The sequence below is a fragment of the Aptenodytes forsteri genome, unplaced genomic scaffold, assembly GCF_000699145.1.
Source record: "Aptenodytes forsteri isolate BGI_AS27 unplaced genomic scaffold, ASM69914v1 Scaffold360, whole genome shotgun sequence".
NCBI lineage: Eukaryota > Metazoa > Chordata > Aves > Sphenisciformes > Spheniscidae > Aptenodytes > Aptenodytes forsteri.
In genome coordinates this window covers 1,040,609-1,059,710 of record NW_008796109.1, presented here as the reverse complement: position 1 = coordinate 1,059,710, position 19,102 = coordinate 1,040,609, and the positions used below count along the sequence as shown (strand labels likewise).

The following is a 19,102-nucleotide window of genomic DNA, read 5'->3' as shown; positions in this document are numbered from 1 at the left end:
GTCGGTCTCTTCTCCCAAGTAACAAGTGACAGGACGAGAGGAAACGGCCTCACATTGCGCCAGGGGACGTTTAGCTTGGATATTAGGAAAAATTTCTTCACCGAAAGGGTTGTCAAGCACCGGAACAGGCTGCCCAGGGAAGTGGTGGAGTCACCATCCCTGGAGGTATTTGAAAGACATGTAGATGTGGTGCTTAGGGACATGGTTTAGTGGTGGACTTGGCAATGCTAGGTTAACGGTTGGACTTGATGATCTTAAAGGTCTTTTTCAACCTAAACGATTCTATCATTCTATGATTCTATGTTTAACAGCCCAAGTCAGGTCTGAAAGACCTGCCTGAGTGAGAAGCCAAGAGGATAGCTCCCTCCAGATCCCTGCCAGGATTTGGAATGGACACATTAGCAGTAAAGGGATAGTATACAGTGCAGCAAATATGTGCCACAAGCACCTGTAAAAGCAGCTAGGGATTGGGTCTTGCCTAATGGGACCTGAGACTGCACCACAGCTCAGAATTAGAAGAGCTGTGGTTTAGAATCAACTTAAACTCACTCCTTTTCCTCTTAGGTGGTAATTCTGAGTGTGGCAATGCCGTTTCATCCTGAAATACCCATGCTAATACTTTCAAAGCTACCTTGGTTTACAGATATTTTACAGTGCTATTAATATGACTGCTTCTCAGTAAAGCCAGTTTACTCAGATGAAGCTCTGCCCTTTCATGGGTATAATGCTTCTAAGGACATTTAGAGCTGGCTTAGATATTTCTAAGTTTTATATTTTGTACATTTTTATATTGTACGATACACTGAGGAACAGCTCACAATTACATCCATAGTGTTTTACCAGCAGTCAAGGAGTACTGGATGGAAATATTTATTGATGGTAGACTTTAATACAGTAATTCAAATTTCATTTAGTTGTAATTCACCAGAAAATGAGTACTTTAGGCAGTAAATCTGCCCTCAAGATACATTAATATTTAATATGTGCCATGACTTCGGAGATGTGATATTTCAATAGAAAATCAATATGACTGTAAAATCCTTGCACTTATGACTTTTTATCATTTTGTTTTATTTCAGTGATCTCTCCATATAATATACAGCTGCAATTACGACCAAAGATGAGCACTCAAGAAAAGGGAACAAACAATAGTCTCCAAAAGAGCAACTTTCTTCCTGAAAGGAAAAATTCCTCTGCTTTTAAAGAGTCTTTTTTATAACAACTTGTTAGTGTTTTTAAATTAATTTCAAGTTGCCTACTGTCCTGGATGAGCAATTTGTTTAATATATGAAATACATATATAGATGAAATACTTACTGAGCTATTTTAGCCACTAAGACTGCTGCATGTAAACATCCCCAAACTCCAGCCTGAGAAAGAAATTTCTGACTAATATCAGTCGATCTTCCAACTGCAAAGCAGTCTGTAGCATTTTTTGGAAAACCTAACTCTTGCCAGTTGTTAAGAGCATCAGCAATGTTGAGTGTTTCATCAAGGGCTTGACACCAATATTTAAAAGCAGCTCTGTAACACATAAAAAACATTCTCATCATATTGCTGACATTTTCCAAAGTGGAAGATAAGACTCGCTTCATTTTACCTTTATTGCCTGAGATATAACTAATTCTGATTAGGTCAAAAACTGAAATACAGCTTCTACAACACAAAAAGATACCATTCCTGGTCAACAGACTTATTGGGACTTATACTAAAATTAAATTGTCAAGCAATAGATATTACTTCTTAAAAACACATAGAGATGCTTAATTAATTTGCTTAATTGCAATTAGCTAGCTAAGAAAAAAGCCTCTCAAAATATAGCTAATAGTGAGTTAGATGAAAGAAGTCATATGGACTTGAGGACAGCACAAGAACTTACAAGACAGTTGAAGGGTTATGAATGCCAATTAAAAAAATTAAACAATGCTCTTTCTTAATCCAGTAACTATGTACCTTTTGTTTCCAGCATAAAAGTGAAGATTTCCAAGTTCATGTAGAGCCTGAACCTTGAGGTCTCTCTGGTTGTTTATTTCAAGGGTTCCTGTTATTTTTTTTAATCAATTAGAAAAAAATATTGTCACATCATTAAATCAGTTACTGAATCTTCAACAAATTTTGCATGAGAAGTAGACATGCATTCACATGTAATTCAATGCATGAATATTTTTTGAAAGATTTATTAGGCTTGTATATTTTACCTTCAAATGTACAATTTCTTATTTCTACTAACTTTAAAAACACGAGTAGGATGTATTTATGGACCTGTTTACCTAAGCTTTTGTATTTTTATTTTTTCAAACCTCTCAAATTTCTTCCTCTTCAAGATGTAAACTGGGAAGCAGACCATTGGCCTTGCTAAACAATGCTGCCTGCATACAGCACAGTAGCACTGTCCCTGCCTCATTTCTGGATCCCTTACTTCAAATAGAACCACTTACAGCATCTGTTGACCTGCTACACTTCACCTATTTTGTCATACAGCAAAACCAGGTAGTAGTGCTGAGCTGTAACTGTATGAGTAAAGCCATACTAGAATGTAAGATGGAAGCCAAGCAACTAGGTCTCATATTCAAATGCACAAAATCCTAAAGGTCTGTTTGCTACAAAAAAAAAATATCATGGAACTGAAATGAATCTGCTGAACATTACAGCAAATTTTTAATTTGGGATTAATCAGTGTAACACCACTGAAGTAATGCTTTTTCATAAGGTGAGATAACTGAAGAGGTCATGAACCAAATAGTGGCTTTTTAGGGATCTAATGCAGATTTTCTGAATCAACAGAAAGAAGGTTGTGTATTTCTGGAAACCAGCTTTTAGATAGTTATAGCTGTCTGACAGAGGAAAAAAACACTGGAATAAACACATATGAACACAGATAGGCGGAATGATATTACATCTTAGCTGTAAACAGAAATTTAAAAAAAAAAATTTACCTATTGTTTGTTCATAGGAAGAGATAACTACTGAAAGCTGTGACTGTGGTATTGGTTTACTCTCAACCATACTGGAGAAATAAAATTTTTCTTGAGAAAGATCACATGGTGTTGGTAGAAATACCAGTTCAGCTCCCACATTAAATTCCAGCCTTCTATGTGAAGAGATATGACTGCTGATTGCTCTTCCAGCATTTTCTAGACCAGAAAAGTGATTTATATGATCAGTTTGGAAAAGTATTATACTATTTCAGCACCACAAATATTTCCACACCACATTACTTGAACAAATATACAATTCCCGTGTACCCTATTTTTATCTGGCTTCCTATGCTATGATTCTGTCTGTGTGTCTCCTAATTAAACTCATTGGACATAACTCATTGGTCAGTGCAACCAAATGAAAATATGTGCTCCGTTAGAGAGAATAAACTTGGGAAGGTCTGCCAATCAGTTCTCTGACAGAGGTTTGGCTGCAGACAGACAAGTGACACAGCTGCATGAAAAAAAATTTATCATCCAACCATGAGACACAGATCATAGGAAATCAGGCTTAGAGTTTGTGCTTACAGAACTTCATATATAAATTTATATTCTATGTTTTTTCTAATTGTCAATAACAACTAAAACTTGAATTTAAAAAAATCTATTCCTTTCACTCTTTACTATTTTAACTGCATATACACTTAATAAAGTGAGAAACACTTCAATAAATAACTCACCTTGTGTGTGTGCAAGAAATAATGAAAGTAGTTTTCTGCTGTGTCTCAGTGCTCTGCTGTGATATTTAGATTTTTGTAGAGTTTCTCTAAAACATTTCAGTGTATCACTCACATCAAGAGGTACATAAACTAGGGCTTTCACTTGACTGCTCTCTAAAAGGAATTAATAATTATGGAGAAAAATTTTGCATTACCTAAATATATATTTTTAGTAAATCACCCTGCAAAATGTATATTTGAACAATTCCACGACTTCAAAACTAAATTATATTAACGTAATTGTCACCTTTGTTTCCTGTTGGATTATGAATGAAAGCAAAATTATTAACCACCAGGAACATTTCTAAGCATTTGTATCTTTTTCAGTGTTACATTTTAGTTGTCACATGACATCTATATTCCCTGAATTCCATCTGCCCTGGGCATGCCTCAGCTCAGCTTTCTGCTCTGAATTCTGGTGTCTGAAGTCTGGAAACAAATCTTTTACTACAACTGCTGATCCTATTTACTACAATTACCAGAGTTTCTATGTACCAAACCTGTGAGTTGTCATGCTCTCCCCACTGAATGCATAATATTATTTACTTTTCTTATATACAGCATTATTTATTGTTTAATGACTTTCCTCAGCTGAATTCAACACAAAGCCTTGTGTGCAATGTGTTGACACACCTGTGATATGAGGAACTATGCTTTACAAACTTCCATTAATGACTGTAACATTTTAATCCTGACTGAAAAGAACAACAACTGTGGGTAAAAGAGGTGTTTTGTCACCTTATAGTTCACTTCAGTTTTTCTGCTGATTCTATCAATAACAGTGCAGGTTCACATTAACTTCTGGGTATATTGCTGGATACCCACCAATACCAACAGAAAACTGGACCAAGACCACCAAGCTCATACTCAACATACTGTAGGTCATCTGGCCTGACTGAAAAGAACAACAACTGTGGGTAAAAGAGGTGTTTTGTCACCTTATAGTTCACTTCAGTTTTTCTGCTGATTCTATCAATAACAGTGCAGGTTCACATTAACTTCTGGGTATATTGCTGGATACCCACCAATACCAACAGAAAACTGGACCAAGACCACCAAGCTCATGCTCAACATACTGTAGGTCATCTGGATGACAACTGCTTTTCTCTGCTTTCAGACAAAGTCTGAATATATTTGGAAAGGTCTTGACAAGATTACTATCCATCCAAAATACCAAGAATAATAATTTGAAGACAAAACTGAGTTTATATTAAGAGAAACAGATTATAGGAGCAGTGGAAGACCTACGATAAGGAGGAAAACAAACAAAAAAAAATCCAGTATGAAAAAAAGGAAAGAGTTTGGGAGAAAAGAGAACTCATGATACTGAAATGTGCTCTGACCTGTATAATCGTTTTTCATCTTAGGATAGAAAAAGCATCCAGGAAAAATCCATTCACTAGCAGAATGGGAAACAGGCAGCTGTAATTTCTGCCCTATGTAGTTTCTGCAACTCATCTAAAAAGCAAGTTTCATTTCATGAGAATTGAATAATATTCAGAAAAATCAAAGTTTGGTGCTTAAAGTTAAGTATCTAAATACTCAGTCATATGACAAAGTAAGAGAGGACTAATTTACAAAGACACCAATGACCCATAACTAGCACCCTTGTCAGTAAGAGGTAAAACATTCACAACACCTAAATAATGGATATAACATATAAGTGTTTAGATGTTAATGAATTAAACTTGTATCTTATTTGGTATTTGCCATAATCATGAGCAACTCGTTGATGTTCAGCAAATATCCCACCTTTCTTTGCCTGGATAAATGCGAGCTTGCAAAGAACCTGTCAGCATAAGTATGCCTAAAGAGCACACTGCCTGTAAAGCACAATGTAATAATGCACAGGGATACACAAAATAGCTCTAAGCAAATAACAGAAGCAGTCTAACCCTGTCAGAGAAGCAAACTTCCAGACTTCTATAAAAGGCTAATCCAGCACAGACATTTTATTTTGCTAATGTAGCTACATCACTTCAGAAGCAAAAGAACCAATTCAGAGCTAGTTCTAGACTCTCTGAAAGGCACTGCACTGTGAAATGCAGCCATACCCTCCAAATTTCTAACTTGATGACGTCTTTTTTGAACAATCCCTATTACTGTTAACTAACATTAGTCTTTATTCTATAAGTTGTCTTTCAAAACTATGATTATTTTTCCACGTTGCTCAGATTAGAGGTACGTGGTGGTTTGCCACATTGCACTTTTTTTAGACAAAGGACTGTGTTCTGAACGGCAGGGCCTGAAAGAAGTCAGCAGGAAACAGCCTTACAGAGAGACAAGGCAGAGCACCTCAGCTGCCCTTCACAAGCCAGGAGTGCCTTCTGAGTTCCTGCAAGCCCTGGGCAGCAGTGTGCTGTCTCTAGGTAAGGCAGTGGCTCCTGAACCCCATGTTCATGTTCAGAACAAACCCATTTGGAATTCCAAACCCCACTTTATCCCCCCGCTTCAAGTCCCGTGTTTATATTAGTAATAGAAACATAATAAAAATATCAACCATGCAACTGACTTTAGCAAAACTTCTTAGAAATAAACCTTAAGTTAAAAAAAGCAAAATCCTAATTTTTAATAGCTAATTCCATGAAAAATTTCCAAGTGGCAATGTCAGTTTACTAAATATATAGAGCCACGGCTTTTAATGAGAGGAACTTGCTGAGCAGCTTAGGGGTTTTTTGTTGGTGATCAAGTTTTTCAAGTTTTTTATTGGTATTGTCAGTGTTTGGGTTAACTCAGTTTGATTAATTGTGGTCTTTAGGAGCAGTGTTCCAATGCAGAAACAAAGCAATCTCTTTGTATTTAATTTTAATTAATCACAAAGATTGTGCAATATCCAAATAAATGTTTTCAGGTTAAAAGAGCAGCATCAAGAACTAACATGAAATTAGATTTAGGCTCATAATATGGAATGGGTACATTATGCATGGAAGAAATGTTCTCTGGGTCACCAAGTCCAGACCTCTGCTGCTGCTGGAATCATGTCATATAAGCCTTTTCATGCACTTCAATCAATTATGTTCATTAATTTATTATAATTTACTATTTGTGAACATTATGAAAAACCATATTAATCTAATCAGTGAAAATACTTCTCTATATTTAGTTCACATTAAGAGTCAGTGCCCAAAAAAGAAATCTGTGGTTCACCTTATGTGCATTATCAGACAGACATTTTATGAAATGAGATTCATGGCTGTCCGGGCCACTGAATTGCTGTATCCTTTCCAGTAGCTGCCTCTGAGCATACACCAGCAGCGGACTCACTTGTTCTGTGTATCTCTCACTGAAAAAAAAGCAAAGTATAGTAATTAAGCAAAATAATGGTATATTTAACTATATAATGTTGCTTTTTAGTTTTTATTAGAGTTGGCGTAACTTACTGTGTAAATATGTTAAATTGTACAGCTATGTGTACCAGTGCTTCCCACTTCTTCATTTGATATAACAATTCTATTGTTTTAAGAATCAGATTACATATCCATTTCAAGTCAACCACATTCACATCATCCAGGGGAGACTGTGGATGGAGATTAGAACCACCATTCTCATCCATAATACCTCCTAAACAACTGGGAATGCAGAAGTCTCCTTCAGGATCCACAATCTACAGTGAACAAACATTATTGTACCTGTTATTTTCAAACTTGTTTTTAGGACAAATCAAATTATAAAGATTAGAAAATACTGTAATCCTCTAAAAAATTGTTACAGAGAATAACTTGGAGATATCAGAATATAATGCAAGAGAAAATAAACTCTCTCTACTGAAGATGTGATAATAAACAGTACACTGTCTTAATAAAAATAATTTTTACCTTAAGAGACCTGCTTGCTTGTAGTTCAGTTATCATATCAATGATCATGTCTGATGCCAAATAAAATGGCAACCAGATGGTGTTCCTAAGAAAACCCCTGGTAATGGGAAATGCATCCGTATGGGAATGTGAATGGTTAGCAATCAACTGTAATTCTTGAGTATAGTTCCAAAGCTCTCGACAAGCATTTTGAAGCAACGTCCAGTGGCCACCATGGTGAGCAAGAACCTATGCATATCATTCAAAATACAATTATACTTTGGAAATACAGAAATTCATTCTTTTATTGCAAAACTTAGGTATAAGTGATCTCAAAATTACAGTTTATGGATCATCCTTAATAACAGATCATTCAATATTTCAATTTATATAAAGCATTATAGAACCTTAATTTGGAAATTTTCATAGAAGCACTAATTTATAATTGAATTTAATTGTTGCTTTTGGTGTGAGAATAAGAAGTAAAAATTAATTCACACCACCTATACATGTGTTTTTACTTGGTTTTAGAAGGGTTTATGGGAAGAGTAGTAAGTCTGCATTTCCTTTCAATCACTGGTCCTTCTGTTTATACTACCGAGGCATTCACTAAGACCTGTAAAGGGAAAGGTAAGTCTGCAAGTATTTTCAGAAAGATTTAACAAACATGAGAAGGAAAGTTACAAAGACTAAATGAAAAATAAAACATTTATATAAATTATTATATGTTTGATAGAAATATTCATTATGATAGGTGATATGTCTGACATTTCATACACTGTACTTGGACATTTTGCAGAAGATGAGAAATCACTGCTTTTTCCCACTGGAGTTTTTTTGAAGTTTCTGAAGTGTGAGGTTTTTAATGTAGAAAGTAGTAAGTATTGTAATGCAATGCTTAGTAATAAATAAAATGTTTAATAAGAAAGCGTATCTTACCACTGCTCTTCTTAAATGCAAAAAGATTTTTGTGAAATGCTCCAGTAAAATGGTATTTGACAGAAACTGGTTGTATTCTTTGGGGGAATGCGAGATGGATATTTCTGTATCATTTGTCGTTTGAGTTCGAGGAGTATCATCTGTTCTACTCAGTTTAATGCTGTGCTCAGAAGATTTATCTGTACCTGAAGACAAAAAGTTCACTAGTTAAAAATGAGTTAAAGTTCTCAAAAAAAAAAAAAAAAAAAAAAAGAAAATATTATCAGCCAGCTAAGATTTTCCTGTGGCAGCTAAATACTTAAATGTTAGGAAATGCCAATGTTAAGGTTATCATATTTATAAGGTTATGATATTTAAAATATAAGATGCTTTTACTTAAGCATTGGGAGAAGCAGGGATAAAAAAAAGTTTAAGCAAAATAATAGTGTGTACCAAATAGCTTTCAGCCTCAAAGCCAAAACACAACCCTCATAGAAGTTAAGTTTCAGGAAGAAATCACCATGTGGCAAGCTCCCAAGAACCTTTCTGAAACTGAAGCCTCTTAAAAGGAGAAGTTAGGAAGAAAGGGAGATTTCTGAAAAATTCTGTGGTGTGGGTAGAATTGCTTCATTATTTTATTCAATACCAAATATCCTCCAAGGATAAACACAAAGGTTCATGCTAGTGGGATACAGTAATATCTGAGCTATAGGTTTCAGGTGATGTGGAGAACTAATGATGGAGGTCAAGACAGAAATTAAGAGAAAAAGTTAAGCTGAAACTGATTCCAGTTGTGCACCCGTTAAAAATCCTTACAAGTTTGGTTTTCGGTCATTCCTGACTTTTTAAGGAGAGGAGGAGTTGGTGTTCTCATGTTATTCTCTACGGCTTCTCTCACCACTACAGTGCCAGAATTATTTAATGAGAATATTTCAGGATCCAAAATATTGTAACTGCAGAATGGGAGAAAAAGAACAAAGCACAAAAAAAACCCAGATGATATAATATTAAAAAGAATTTTGATATAAAAACACAAAATTCAGTTTCTCAAAAGTGAGTTTTGATTACTTTCCAGCAGCTTTAGGAATCAGAAATAATGAATGATAGCCAAAAGTTATAAGGAACCAAAAAATAGCACCGTATAGAATATTTCAAAACTTTCATCTGACCAGTCAAGTGAGCAATCAAAAATGTGCATGTCACCTGCCATATGATGGAAAGAAAAACTTGTTACATAGTAAACCGATTTGCATTTGGAAGCTGAACTGTTCATATGACAAACTGACTGATGATATTGTAATTCAGATCTGTTTGCATTAATGGCAATAACACAATAATCTATATTAATAGCAATCACTGATAATGCAGTAAGATATACCTGTCCAGATGCTGTGAACCACAAATTCCAATGTTATATTGCTCTTCCAGTTTCTTTTTAAATAAGTTGTAGTGTGCAACTGCCAGATAGATATTCATCTGAGACCTCCAGGGCATCTCTTCAAGACACATTTGATGAAACTTCTTTCGGTTTAAGTAATTACTCACAATTGGTTTCAGCAGTACCACTAAGGTGTGACGAGCTACCTTTTGCAACTCTTCCTTACATTTCCTAAACCAAAATATATGAAGTAGCAAAAAATGAAACTGTGTTTTCTTGAAGCTTTAGAAAAGAAAATCATGGTAAAGATACACAGAAGTATCCCATTGCATATCCACAGACTTGTATTAACTCAGAAGCATATGACATATTTCTAGCAAAAGGATTTTTGCTGCAGTCAGGAAAAGCAATTGTGCTTTCCCTCTTTAAGTGCACTTAACACACACTAAATCCTATCTTATATTTTACCAACTTCCATAAGATATTTGTCTCAGTACTTACAAAAAGTTTAGCTCTGTGTTTGAAGTTATTTGTACCTGAATTATCCAGATTATTATAGCAAATACAATGTGTTTCACACAGTCTGTTCAGGAGATGGAGGGTCTACTATTACACTATAAATTTGGATCATTGTTTTTATTGCTGTGTTTTGGTAGATAATCATCCTCAATGTGAAGGGAACATTTTATTTCAAATTTGGATGCCTGGCTTTAATTTCCAGCCATAGATTTTTTTTATGTTTCTCTGCCAGATCAAACAATTCTGTAGTACCTGGCACACATACAATGCTGTAGTCAAATCAAATTTCATTTTTTCTTTTTTATAAACTGTAAACTGATCCCTTTATCAATCTAAATTATTTTTCTGCCTGTTTTGCACGTTTAAAATGTGGGCAGAACAGTATACCGTATACAATGTTGACCATATTATATAGCAATATTATTATGTAAGATACGAAAGTGTAGCTGAAAAAGCAAAAAGCCCAGGATAAGTTAAACATCCCCTCTTCCACTGAAAGCCATGAAAATCATGTTAAGTAAGGCAGGTTTTTTCTGTTGAGGAGGAAAAATGGACAGTTTAGGTAAGTATTTGGAAGATAGTGTACGGAAGACTTTTTTGAGGTTCTTTATTTGAAACACTTCCAGAATCAGTTATGTGATTGCTTATATTCAGATATTTCTAGTTTTCTAGTTGTAATTGCTGGAAGCATAAGTGACCAAAGCACCAGGTAATGAATACTACAAATTCTTTTAGGTCAGAAGGTACCATTATTAGCGAGTTAACCAAATATATACAATTATCTTTCAAAAGAAGAGGTGAATGAATTTTCATTTGTTTTTATCAAGAAAGTTTTCGAAAGCTACAGAACAGATAATCCAAAAAGACTAGCAAAAAGATGACAAAAATCACTCTGAAACTACCTGAACATCGGGAACAAATAAACATTCTTTATTAGATTTCTAACAGGTAAGCTCCCCAACACAGTTTGAAAAGCATTATAGTACGCAGATTAACATAGCTTTTCCACCATGATAAGTCAACACGCTCAAGCTAACAGAACTGAAATACAGTCTTTGATTATTAATACAAAGACTTCAAAATCTTCAACAGTTATTCTCTGAAATAGAAATGAGATAGATTTTGTTCTCTTGCGTGGAAGCCAATTTTATACCAAACTAAAATAGAAAAGTGAGTGGAGTGTGCACATATTCATCCCTTTGATAGAAAAAAGTTTTGAAAAACACACTTAATTGTAAACTAAATCTCAGTCAAAATATTTTGGTTCTGTATATGAACCTGACAACTTATTTACCTTTGTGCTTCTGGAGATTTCATTATATTTGGATGTTTCACAAAATACTGTCGAAGAGTCTGTCTTTTCCAAATAGGACTCAAGGCTTCTTTTCTTGGTTTCTTTAAAGTTGATGCCTCTGGTTTCTTTAAAGGTGAGGTCTCCATACTCTTTAAAAAAATCTTCCATTAAAATTTTAAATATACTTCAAATACTTATTTATACCTACATTATCAATTACTTGAGGTATACAGCAGTTTGGCTTATGCAGGAACAGAACAGAACAGAAAATAAATTCTGGAACTGTTTGTCAAGACAGCAAAAGAAATATTTAATATTCCAGAAAGCTTTACAATTTTTCTGGAAAGCATATGTCAAATGCCTGACACTAAGAAACCAGCCAGGTCCCCAAATATTTTCTTTCATATACCAGTGTTTCTCATCTCAAAAATAATGATAGTTCTTTTCCTATTATTGTAAATAGTAAAATTTTGCAATGCAAAAACTGAGACAGAAAACTCTTTCCCTAATCTATCTCAGATGCTAGCAGTATTACAGCATTACTAGAGGGTTATGAGGGATAAAACTCTTCCTCCAAAACAATTCAAATCCATTAAGATTATTCTTACCTTCCAATAAAAGCAAAAATTTATTTTAAAAGAATTCTGAACAAAAAGCCTTTATAGTGCAATTAGAATATCTGCACAAGGAGTTAATCATGAACAACTACTCATGAAAAAGTGTAAGTACAACATATTGTACAAAAAGGCCTAAACTGCTCTCCTTTTCTTAATGTGATGGTACCCAAGGCATTTCCTATTAACATATTGGATTTTTTAAAGGGAGCTGATGAATGGCAAGTTTTCATTGATTTTGGAATGCGCTACTCTGGCTCATCTCAAATTCCTCACAATTGTTGGTCTTTCAGACAAATCCCATGCCAACTTTTCTTCCTCGTTTTAGGAGTGGAGAGGTGAGCTGAGGACTACAGTTTGTATCCCAGATTTTAGTAATTATGCATGTCTCTAGCTGAGGTTTTTATGAGAGCTTTTAAAAATTTATTTTTATGCTCACGATACTGCTGCCCAGTAAAGACATACATGACTCCTTAAAAATAAAACTCACTTTCTGAAACTCCACAACTCCTGTAGTATATCTATCCATGCCTTCCAGCAGAGTGGGAGAACTTGTTTCTTCTGTTGAAATTCCATTGATACAGAGAAGGTGGTCGTTCCTCCTGACAAACAAATAATGTTAAAAGCAGCAGCAGCAGCAGCAGCAGCAGCAGCATGTTAAACTCCTTTCATAGTTAAAGGGTTATCTCTGGGAACAGGTAGAGCACATGCAATTCCTATTTCATTGGGAGTTTTAAATTCAGCAGGTTTTCTTTCCTTCTTCCCCTTCAGAAAATAGGACGTGCTCACTTTCAAGGTTTATTATAGAAATCTCAATTTATAGGCAACAACTATCTCACTTTCCTAACTCCTAGTAAAACAAAAGTTTGCTTCATTACCCAAATTCTACTACAGAATTCTGCAAAGAACTTCTTCATGTCCAATTTTTTTTGTCTTTTATAACAGCAATTCCTGTTCCCTATGATATATCTCCTTTTCATTGATTATCTGCCTTTCAAATTTTAGAAATACCGATGTGCATTTTTAACAAAGTTATAGTTAAATTTCTTTGGAATCCTTTTAAGTAAGTGTCTACAATTTGGTGCCACTTATCTTTTCAGTAGAGATTTTTTTTTTAGACACTACAGTAGGCCCTGATCAGTTTGCTTTTGATTTAATCCAACATACTTTTCTAACTTATCCCACCGCCTCATAATAATACAGCAAATGGCCATTTTACCAAGTGGTGTCTGTGAAAAGGAAAATCCTGGAAATTGCTGATGGTAGACAGGAATTTTGAACAGACACAGCCAAGGGAGAAGTCTCCATGTATAATGAGGTCACAATACAATATTTTCTGTAGCTATATAATCCTCTGTGTTCATGGAACTTCTGCAGACTAGGAGCCATGGAAATGGCTCCAGATGGGTCTTCTACCAGGTACAATTTACAGTTTCTGCTGTAACTGTGACACTGGTGAACCTAAGTAGCAGATTTTCACTACTACTGTCATAGAGATCTACCTTTTCAAGTAAACTTGCACATTGCCTGCCCATTCCAGAACGCGTTGAAACTTCTCTTCATTCAGGATTTTGTGCAAAACTTGAACAAAGAACTCAAGAAAACGTGATTTCTTTCTGAATTTCATCACTACAATAAAGTAACAAATAATTAACACAGTTTTTGTATTTATGCTGTAACAAGTTTCTGAATTCAGCTATAATTACAGCTATGTATGTCTCAAAGCACATATTTATGTCATGTTGCATGCTGATGAAGAAAAGGCATACTGATACTAAAATCAGATAGGTCATGATACACAATAGCAATTGCTAAATACTTCTTCTTGTGACCGGGCATCCAGAATCACAAGTTCACTCTATTTACACTCCTAGAATGACAAACATTCTAGGGACTGAGAAAACAGGTCTGGAACTATTTTTGTATCATGCAGTACATAGTGCAAAAATATTTTATAACAATATTCAACATGCCTAATTGTACACATGCCTGAAAATCATGAAAAAACAATAAAGCAAGTATAAACAAAGTAACTGCATCCTATTCACTAAGGTTGCTCATTAGTGTACATTGCTCATTAGTCACATTAGTGTACAAGCATCACACAGTTCTCATTGCAGCAGTGGAGCTGTGTTGTCTAGATTTTAGGCAGCTTTTTAATTGTTTGCAAACTGCTTTTACTGTTTGGCTGTCTTCATAAATTTTACCATCCAGAAATAAATATTTAACCTATCTGAAAGCTATACTAATTTTACAGGCTAGGCTCCATTGTTATTTTGAACACCAGTATTAAAAAAAAATAAGGCAGTGCCAAAGGCCACATACCAGAATCTTAAATCTTATTTCAAAAACGCAAGTGTACTCAGACTTTTGTGAATTCCTCTTTCAGTAACGTAATTTAATGTGGAAGTGGGGTATCTCAATTTAAAAAGAAAATTCCACACGAACAGAACCTTAGAAAACTTGACACAACTTCAAAAAAATGAGCTCATTTTTAAGGTTTTTAGAAAATAAACTTATTCAAATTATTTAAAATATTAATATTTTATATACTTAACATCAACATCTAAAATAATTTGTTGCAAGTATTTCATACGCTTCTAAATGTGACTATATTAAGAACTTTTTTAAACTAAGTTTTAATTGATTTTGTATATTTGAAAACAAAATGAAGAGAAAGTTTCCAAGAGCTTGTTCCAAGCAAGGAGCAGGTAGCTTTACTGGCAACTTGCTGAAGTAAAGAAGTCTTTACAATTAAAATAAACACCAATTGTCCTACCTTCTCGATAAGCACTGTTTGATGTCCAACATGAAATTACAGGGTAGAGGAACAAAGGATCTTCCTGTCCTGTAAGCTCTGATCCACGAGCTACATTGATAACCAAATCAAATCCATTATGACAAGCAGTGATAGTGTACAATAGAAACTCTACCTGTAATCGTAACTGAAGACTAGAAAAATCTTCTTTAGCACAGAGTTTGCTTTTAAATCTCTGTTATCCAGAGAGAAATTCAAAAGCTTGCTCTTTTCTTCTAACATAAGTAGCTGTGCCACTTAAATAACACAGAGCTTACAGAGGTGAGTGATGAACTTCCAGCTACTAGACTAATAAGCAGGATGTCTGGAGTTCATCAGAGGTCTAACAAAGGTCCATACAAATCATCAATGGAGGAGGATGTGCAGTAAGGACGTGTCCAAAAATGTATTTAAAGCTATACAGCATGAACTGAACACATGATGCTGCTAGTGACTAGTGCTTACATACATGCTTGGCATATGGATAGCATAAGTAGGTAAAGGAATTTTTTTTTCTTCACCTAAATATTTATATAAAAATATGTATACAAATGTATTTCTAGTCTATAAATAATATATTAGATATAGGTGTAAATAATATATGCAATACATAGATATAAATAGTATATATAATATATAGGAGAACAGTAACTTGGATTCAAGCTTCTGAGAGTTAAACACAACTGCGTTACCAGCTGATGAGCACCAGAACAATGTTACATGTGCTAGTTGCTATTTTGCCTTAATAAAGAAACATGACCTACAAATTTTGTGCTTAGGCAAGTTCTGTGGTTGAAAAAGATCAATGCACCTAGTCCCTGAAAAAAGGGAGGTTAAAAATGCACTGTGGAACAACCAGTTGTGATAGTGGATCAATAGCTACACCCTCCAATGGTAGCAGTTAGTTGAAGTGTGTTGAATGCAAAAAATGTCCAATTAAATAGGATGGCCAGCAGGACAAGGAGATTTTTTTTTATTTTCTTTTTAGGACAAGTCACACCCTTCATTAGTACTCTCTCCTATTTGACAAGTTCAAAAATATACTGCTTCAAATGAGCATTTTCACAAAGAATAATACCTCCCAAAAATTTTTAAATGTGAAAACATTTGAAATTTCGTAATTTAAATTGTACTGTGTAAGAAATATTTTGTTTATCTCAGTTTCTTATGAAAGAGGCAGATTCATCTCTTTTTCATTTTTCTTGTAGACTATCATCAATGGAATGCTAAGTGTTGATCCACTTTTAAGGATTTCCTATGACAAGGTTTTTTCTAAAATATTTTTAATAGCATGCCCTACAGGTGTGCACGTTGTCCTAAACCATTTATACATATTTGTAAGGACAGCTGTAAGCTTTGTTATTTGTTTTGCATGGCCTCAGCTAAGGAGTCCTCTTCAATTTGTATCCTGAAACTTATTGATGAATATGCTATTTCAGCAACGCAGCAGACTTCAGCCATCAAGTATTTGCCAATTACTGAAAATTTGATCTTCTCTAACTGATCAACCCATTAATTTAACTTTCTATTAAGTAAGAATGGAACATCATTTTATTAAGTAATCAATGTAATTTTTCAATTAACTTACAAAATTCATTCATTCTGTAACTTGTTCTGCAGGAATGCAGGCATCAGTGTCAGCAGCAAAAAATGAAGAATCAGTGCACAGATGAATGGAATTTTTGCATCACTCTTTTTATCCTATTTATTACAGAAATGCTTTCTCTTCTAAGACAGAAATGTCTTATATATGTCATATATATGTCCACCATATACAGAGATGGTGGACAATAATTAGAACATGAGTCAACAGCATGCCCTTGCAGCAAAGACCAGTTGCATACTGGGCTGTATTGGAAACAGCATAGCCAGCAGGTCAAGGGAAGTGATTATTCCCCTGTATTCGGCACTTGTGAGACCACATCTAGATTACTGTGTTTGGTTTTGGACACTGTAGTACAAGGCACTGACATACTGGAGTAAGTCCAGTGAAGGGCCACCAAGATTATAAGGAGCTAGAGTGTGTGACAAAGCAAGAAGAGGCTGAGAGAATTGGGTTTATTCAGTCTTAAGAAGAGATGGCTAAGAGGAGTCTATACCTACCTAATAGGAGGAATACAGAATGTGGAGACAGAGTGTCCTCACTAATAGCACAAGAGGCAATAGACAGAAGCTGGAAATTAGAAAATTCCAAATAGATATAAAGAAAACGTTTTTAACCATAAGGGTGGTCAACTATTGGAACAGGTTGCCCATAAAGGTTGCAAAATCTCTTTCTTCAGAAAGATTCAAAACTTGACTGGACAAGTCCCAGAGCAACCTGATCTAATTGTACCTGTTTTGACCAGGGGGTTGGAATAAATGCCTTCCAACCTAAATTATTTTATTATTCTATCCAGGCTCCAAGGAGTACAAGATGCCATGTAAATGTAACAGAAAAAAAATCAGTAGTGGCTTTGTGTTTTAAGTTCTAAGTTCTAAACAAATTTGCTTTTTAGATCCTAATTATTAATTCATCTAACTTCGGCAGAACTATTAGCCTGAAAATTCTTGTGCTTAATCCAGACACTAAGATATTTTAAAGTTGATATATCCATTCCTGAGTTACAAGGTAGTTAAATGCTAGTATACATGAAATTCCTTCACAAAAAGGACAATTTCTGTTAACTTTCTTCAGGAAGCCTTTTCTCCACTAAAATTTCCTGCAGTGGTCATTAGCACTGGTAGGGTAGTAAGACATGCTATAAATGGATAATGGTCTTTGCCACTGCATTTTCTGATTTAGGAAAATGAAGTAAGCCTAAATAACATGGAACCCAATTTACAGGGATTGGGAGAATAGAACAGAATAGAACAAAATAGAACAAAAATAGACCATAGAACAGAATAGAACAAAAATGACCATTCCTTTCTAAGAAGGAATGAGTGTTTTGGTGGAAATGATGAAAAAGGTGAATAAATGTCATTTTACACATCACTACCAGGTATAAATAAGATCCTGAAGTTAGGATTTTGGTTGATTTATCATGGAAGATATGTGAGATCAAAGTACGTCTTAGGTAAATAATTTTTACAAATAAAGCATAGAAAATTCTATAGGAAAAGGTAAGAAGTGTTTTAATAGTACACCCACCTGGTTTTGTCAGTCTGAGGAGATTTGATTCAAGAGCACTTAGATTTTCTGTTGCTTTTTCCATTGCAGCTAAATGGGATGTCTTTGCAGAAGTGGTCTGAAATATCCAATACTTATTTATGAAAACTTAGCTTTTACCTAACTAAAACCACCAGGTCAACAGTGGAGTTGAGGTTAGATCCCAAGTCTTCTAATTCTATACCTGATAATTTCATCAATACTGTCTTATTTTTCTTTTCAGGTAAAATAAAATTGGTGTTCATAGATTTTTTAGTACAGCTTCAAAAACCTGGCCATGATTCATTCTTGATCGATCTCCAAGGGAGTGAGCGGAGTTGCTCTCCCACCAAATAAATTTTTAGGGAAGTCCCACATGCTACTACAACAACATATTTGAACAGATTGTTTGACAAAATATATTGTTTTCCAGAAAAAATAATATTTTGTAGATTATTTACTGCCTACAGAAATAAAAATCTTCCTCTGGAAAGAAAGTTCCTTTTTTTCACTTCGGTGAAAATGTAATTTTCAGTCAGCCCTACTTGGCTCAAGATATTATATTGTTTCTATGATCTTAGATTCCTTTCTCTTTTTTGGTATGAACCTGGGAGCAGCTAACACAAACTCAGCAATAAACAATGGAGAAAATTTTGTCCTGGATCCTGTCAGTGTCCTACAAATTTTCTTACACAAATCCTTCCCTGTAAGCTGATTGACTTTTTGTCCCTCTCTTTAATATATCTCAGTTTCATGCTCACGCTGCTTCCTTTCTTCCTCTCTCATTATTCTTACTTTCTTACCTCTTTTTCAAATCTCCTCTCCAGTAAAATCTCTTATAAAATTATTTAAAGAAAAAAACAGACAGAAAAGTATGGAGAATCAACACTTTACTCTGATTCTAAGTTGTAGGAAATCCTCACAACCTGCTGCATCTATTTGTAATTTAATTATTAAGGTC

General features: G+C 34.6%; 1 protein-coding gene across 1 annotated transcript in view; it reads right to left on the bottom strand.

The window, feature by feature from the left end:
* The window catches only part of CFAP54 (cilia and flagella associated protein 54), a 162,708-nt gene that overhangs the window by 45,060 nt on the left and 98,546 nt on the right, over positions 1 to 19,102 (bottom strand). The window contains 16 exon segments of the mRNA XM_019474036.1: positions 1,318 to 1,524; positions 1,954 to 2,041; positions 2,937 to 3,134; positions 3,659 to 3,811; positions 5,041 to 5,155; positions 6,845 to 6,980; positions 7,078 to 7,301; positions 7,513 to 7,740; positions 8,431 to 8,615; positions 9,226 to 9,362; positions 9,788 to 10,018; positions 11,601 to 11,749; positions 12,705 to 12,816; positions 13,717 to 13,843; positions 14,994 to 15,083; positions 18,145 to 18,241. Coding sequence (XP_019329581.1) covers positions 1,318 to 1,524; positions 1,954 to 2,041; positions 2,937 to 3,134; positions 3,659 to 3,811; positions 5,041 to 5,155; positions 6,845 to 6,980; positions 7,078 to 7,301; positions 7,513 to 7,740; positions 8,431 to 8,615; positions 9,226 to 9,362; positions 9,788 to 10,018; positions 11,601 to 11,749; positions 12,705 to 12,816; positions 13,717 to 13,843; positions 14,994 to 15,083; positions 18,145 to 18,241 — 2,477 coding nt within the window.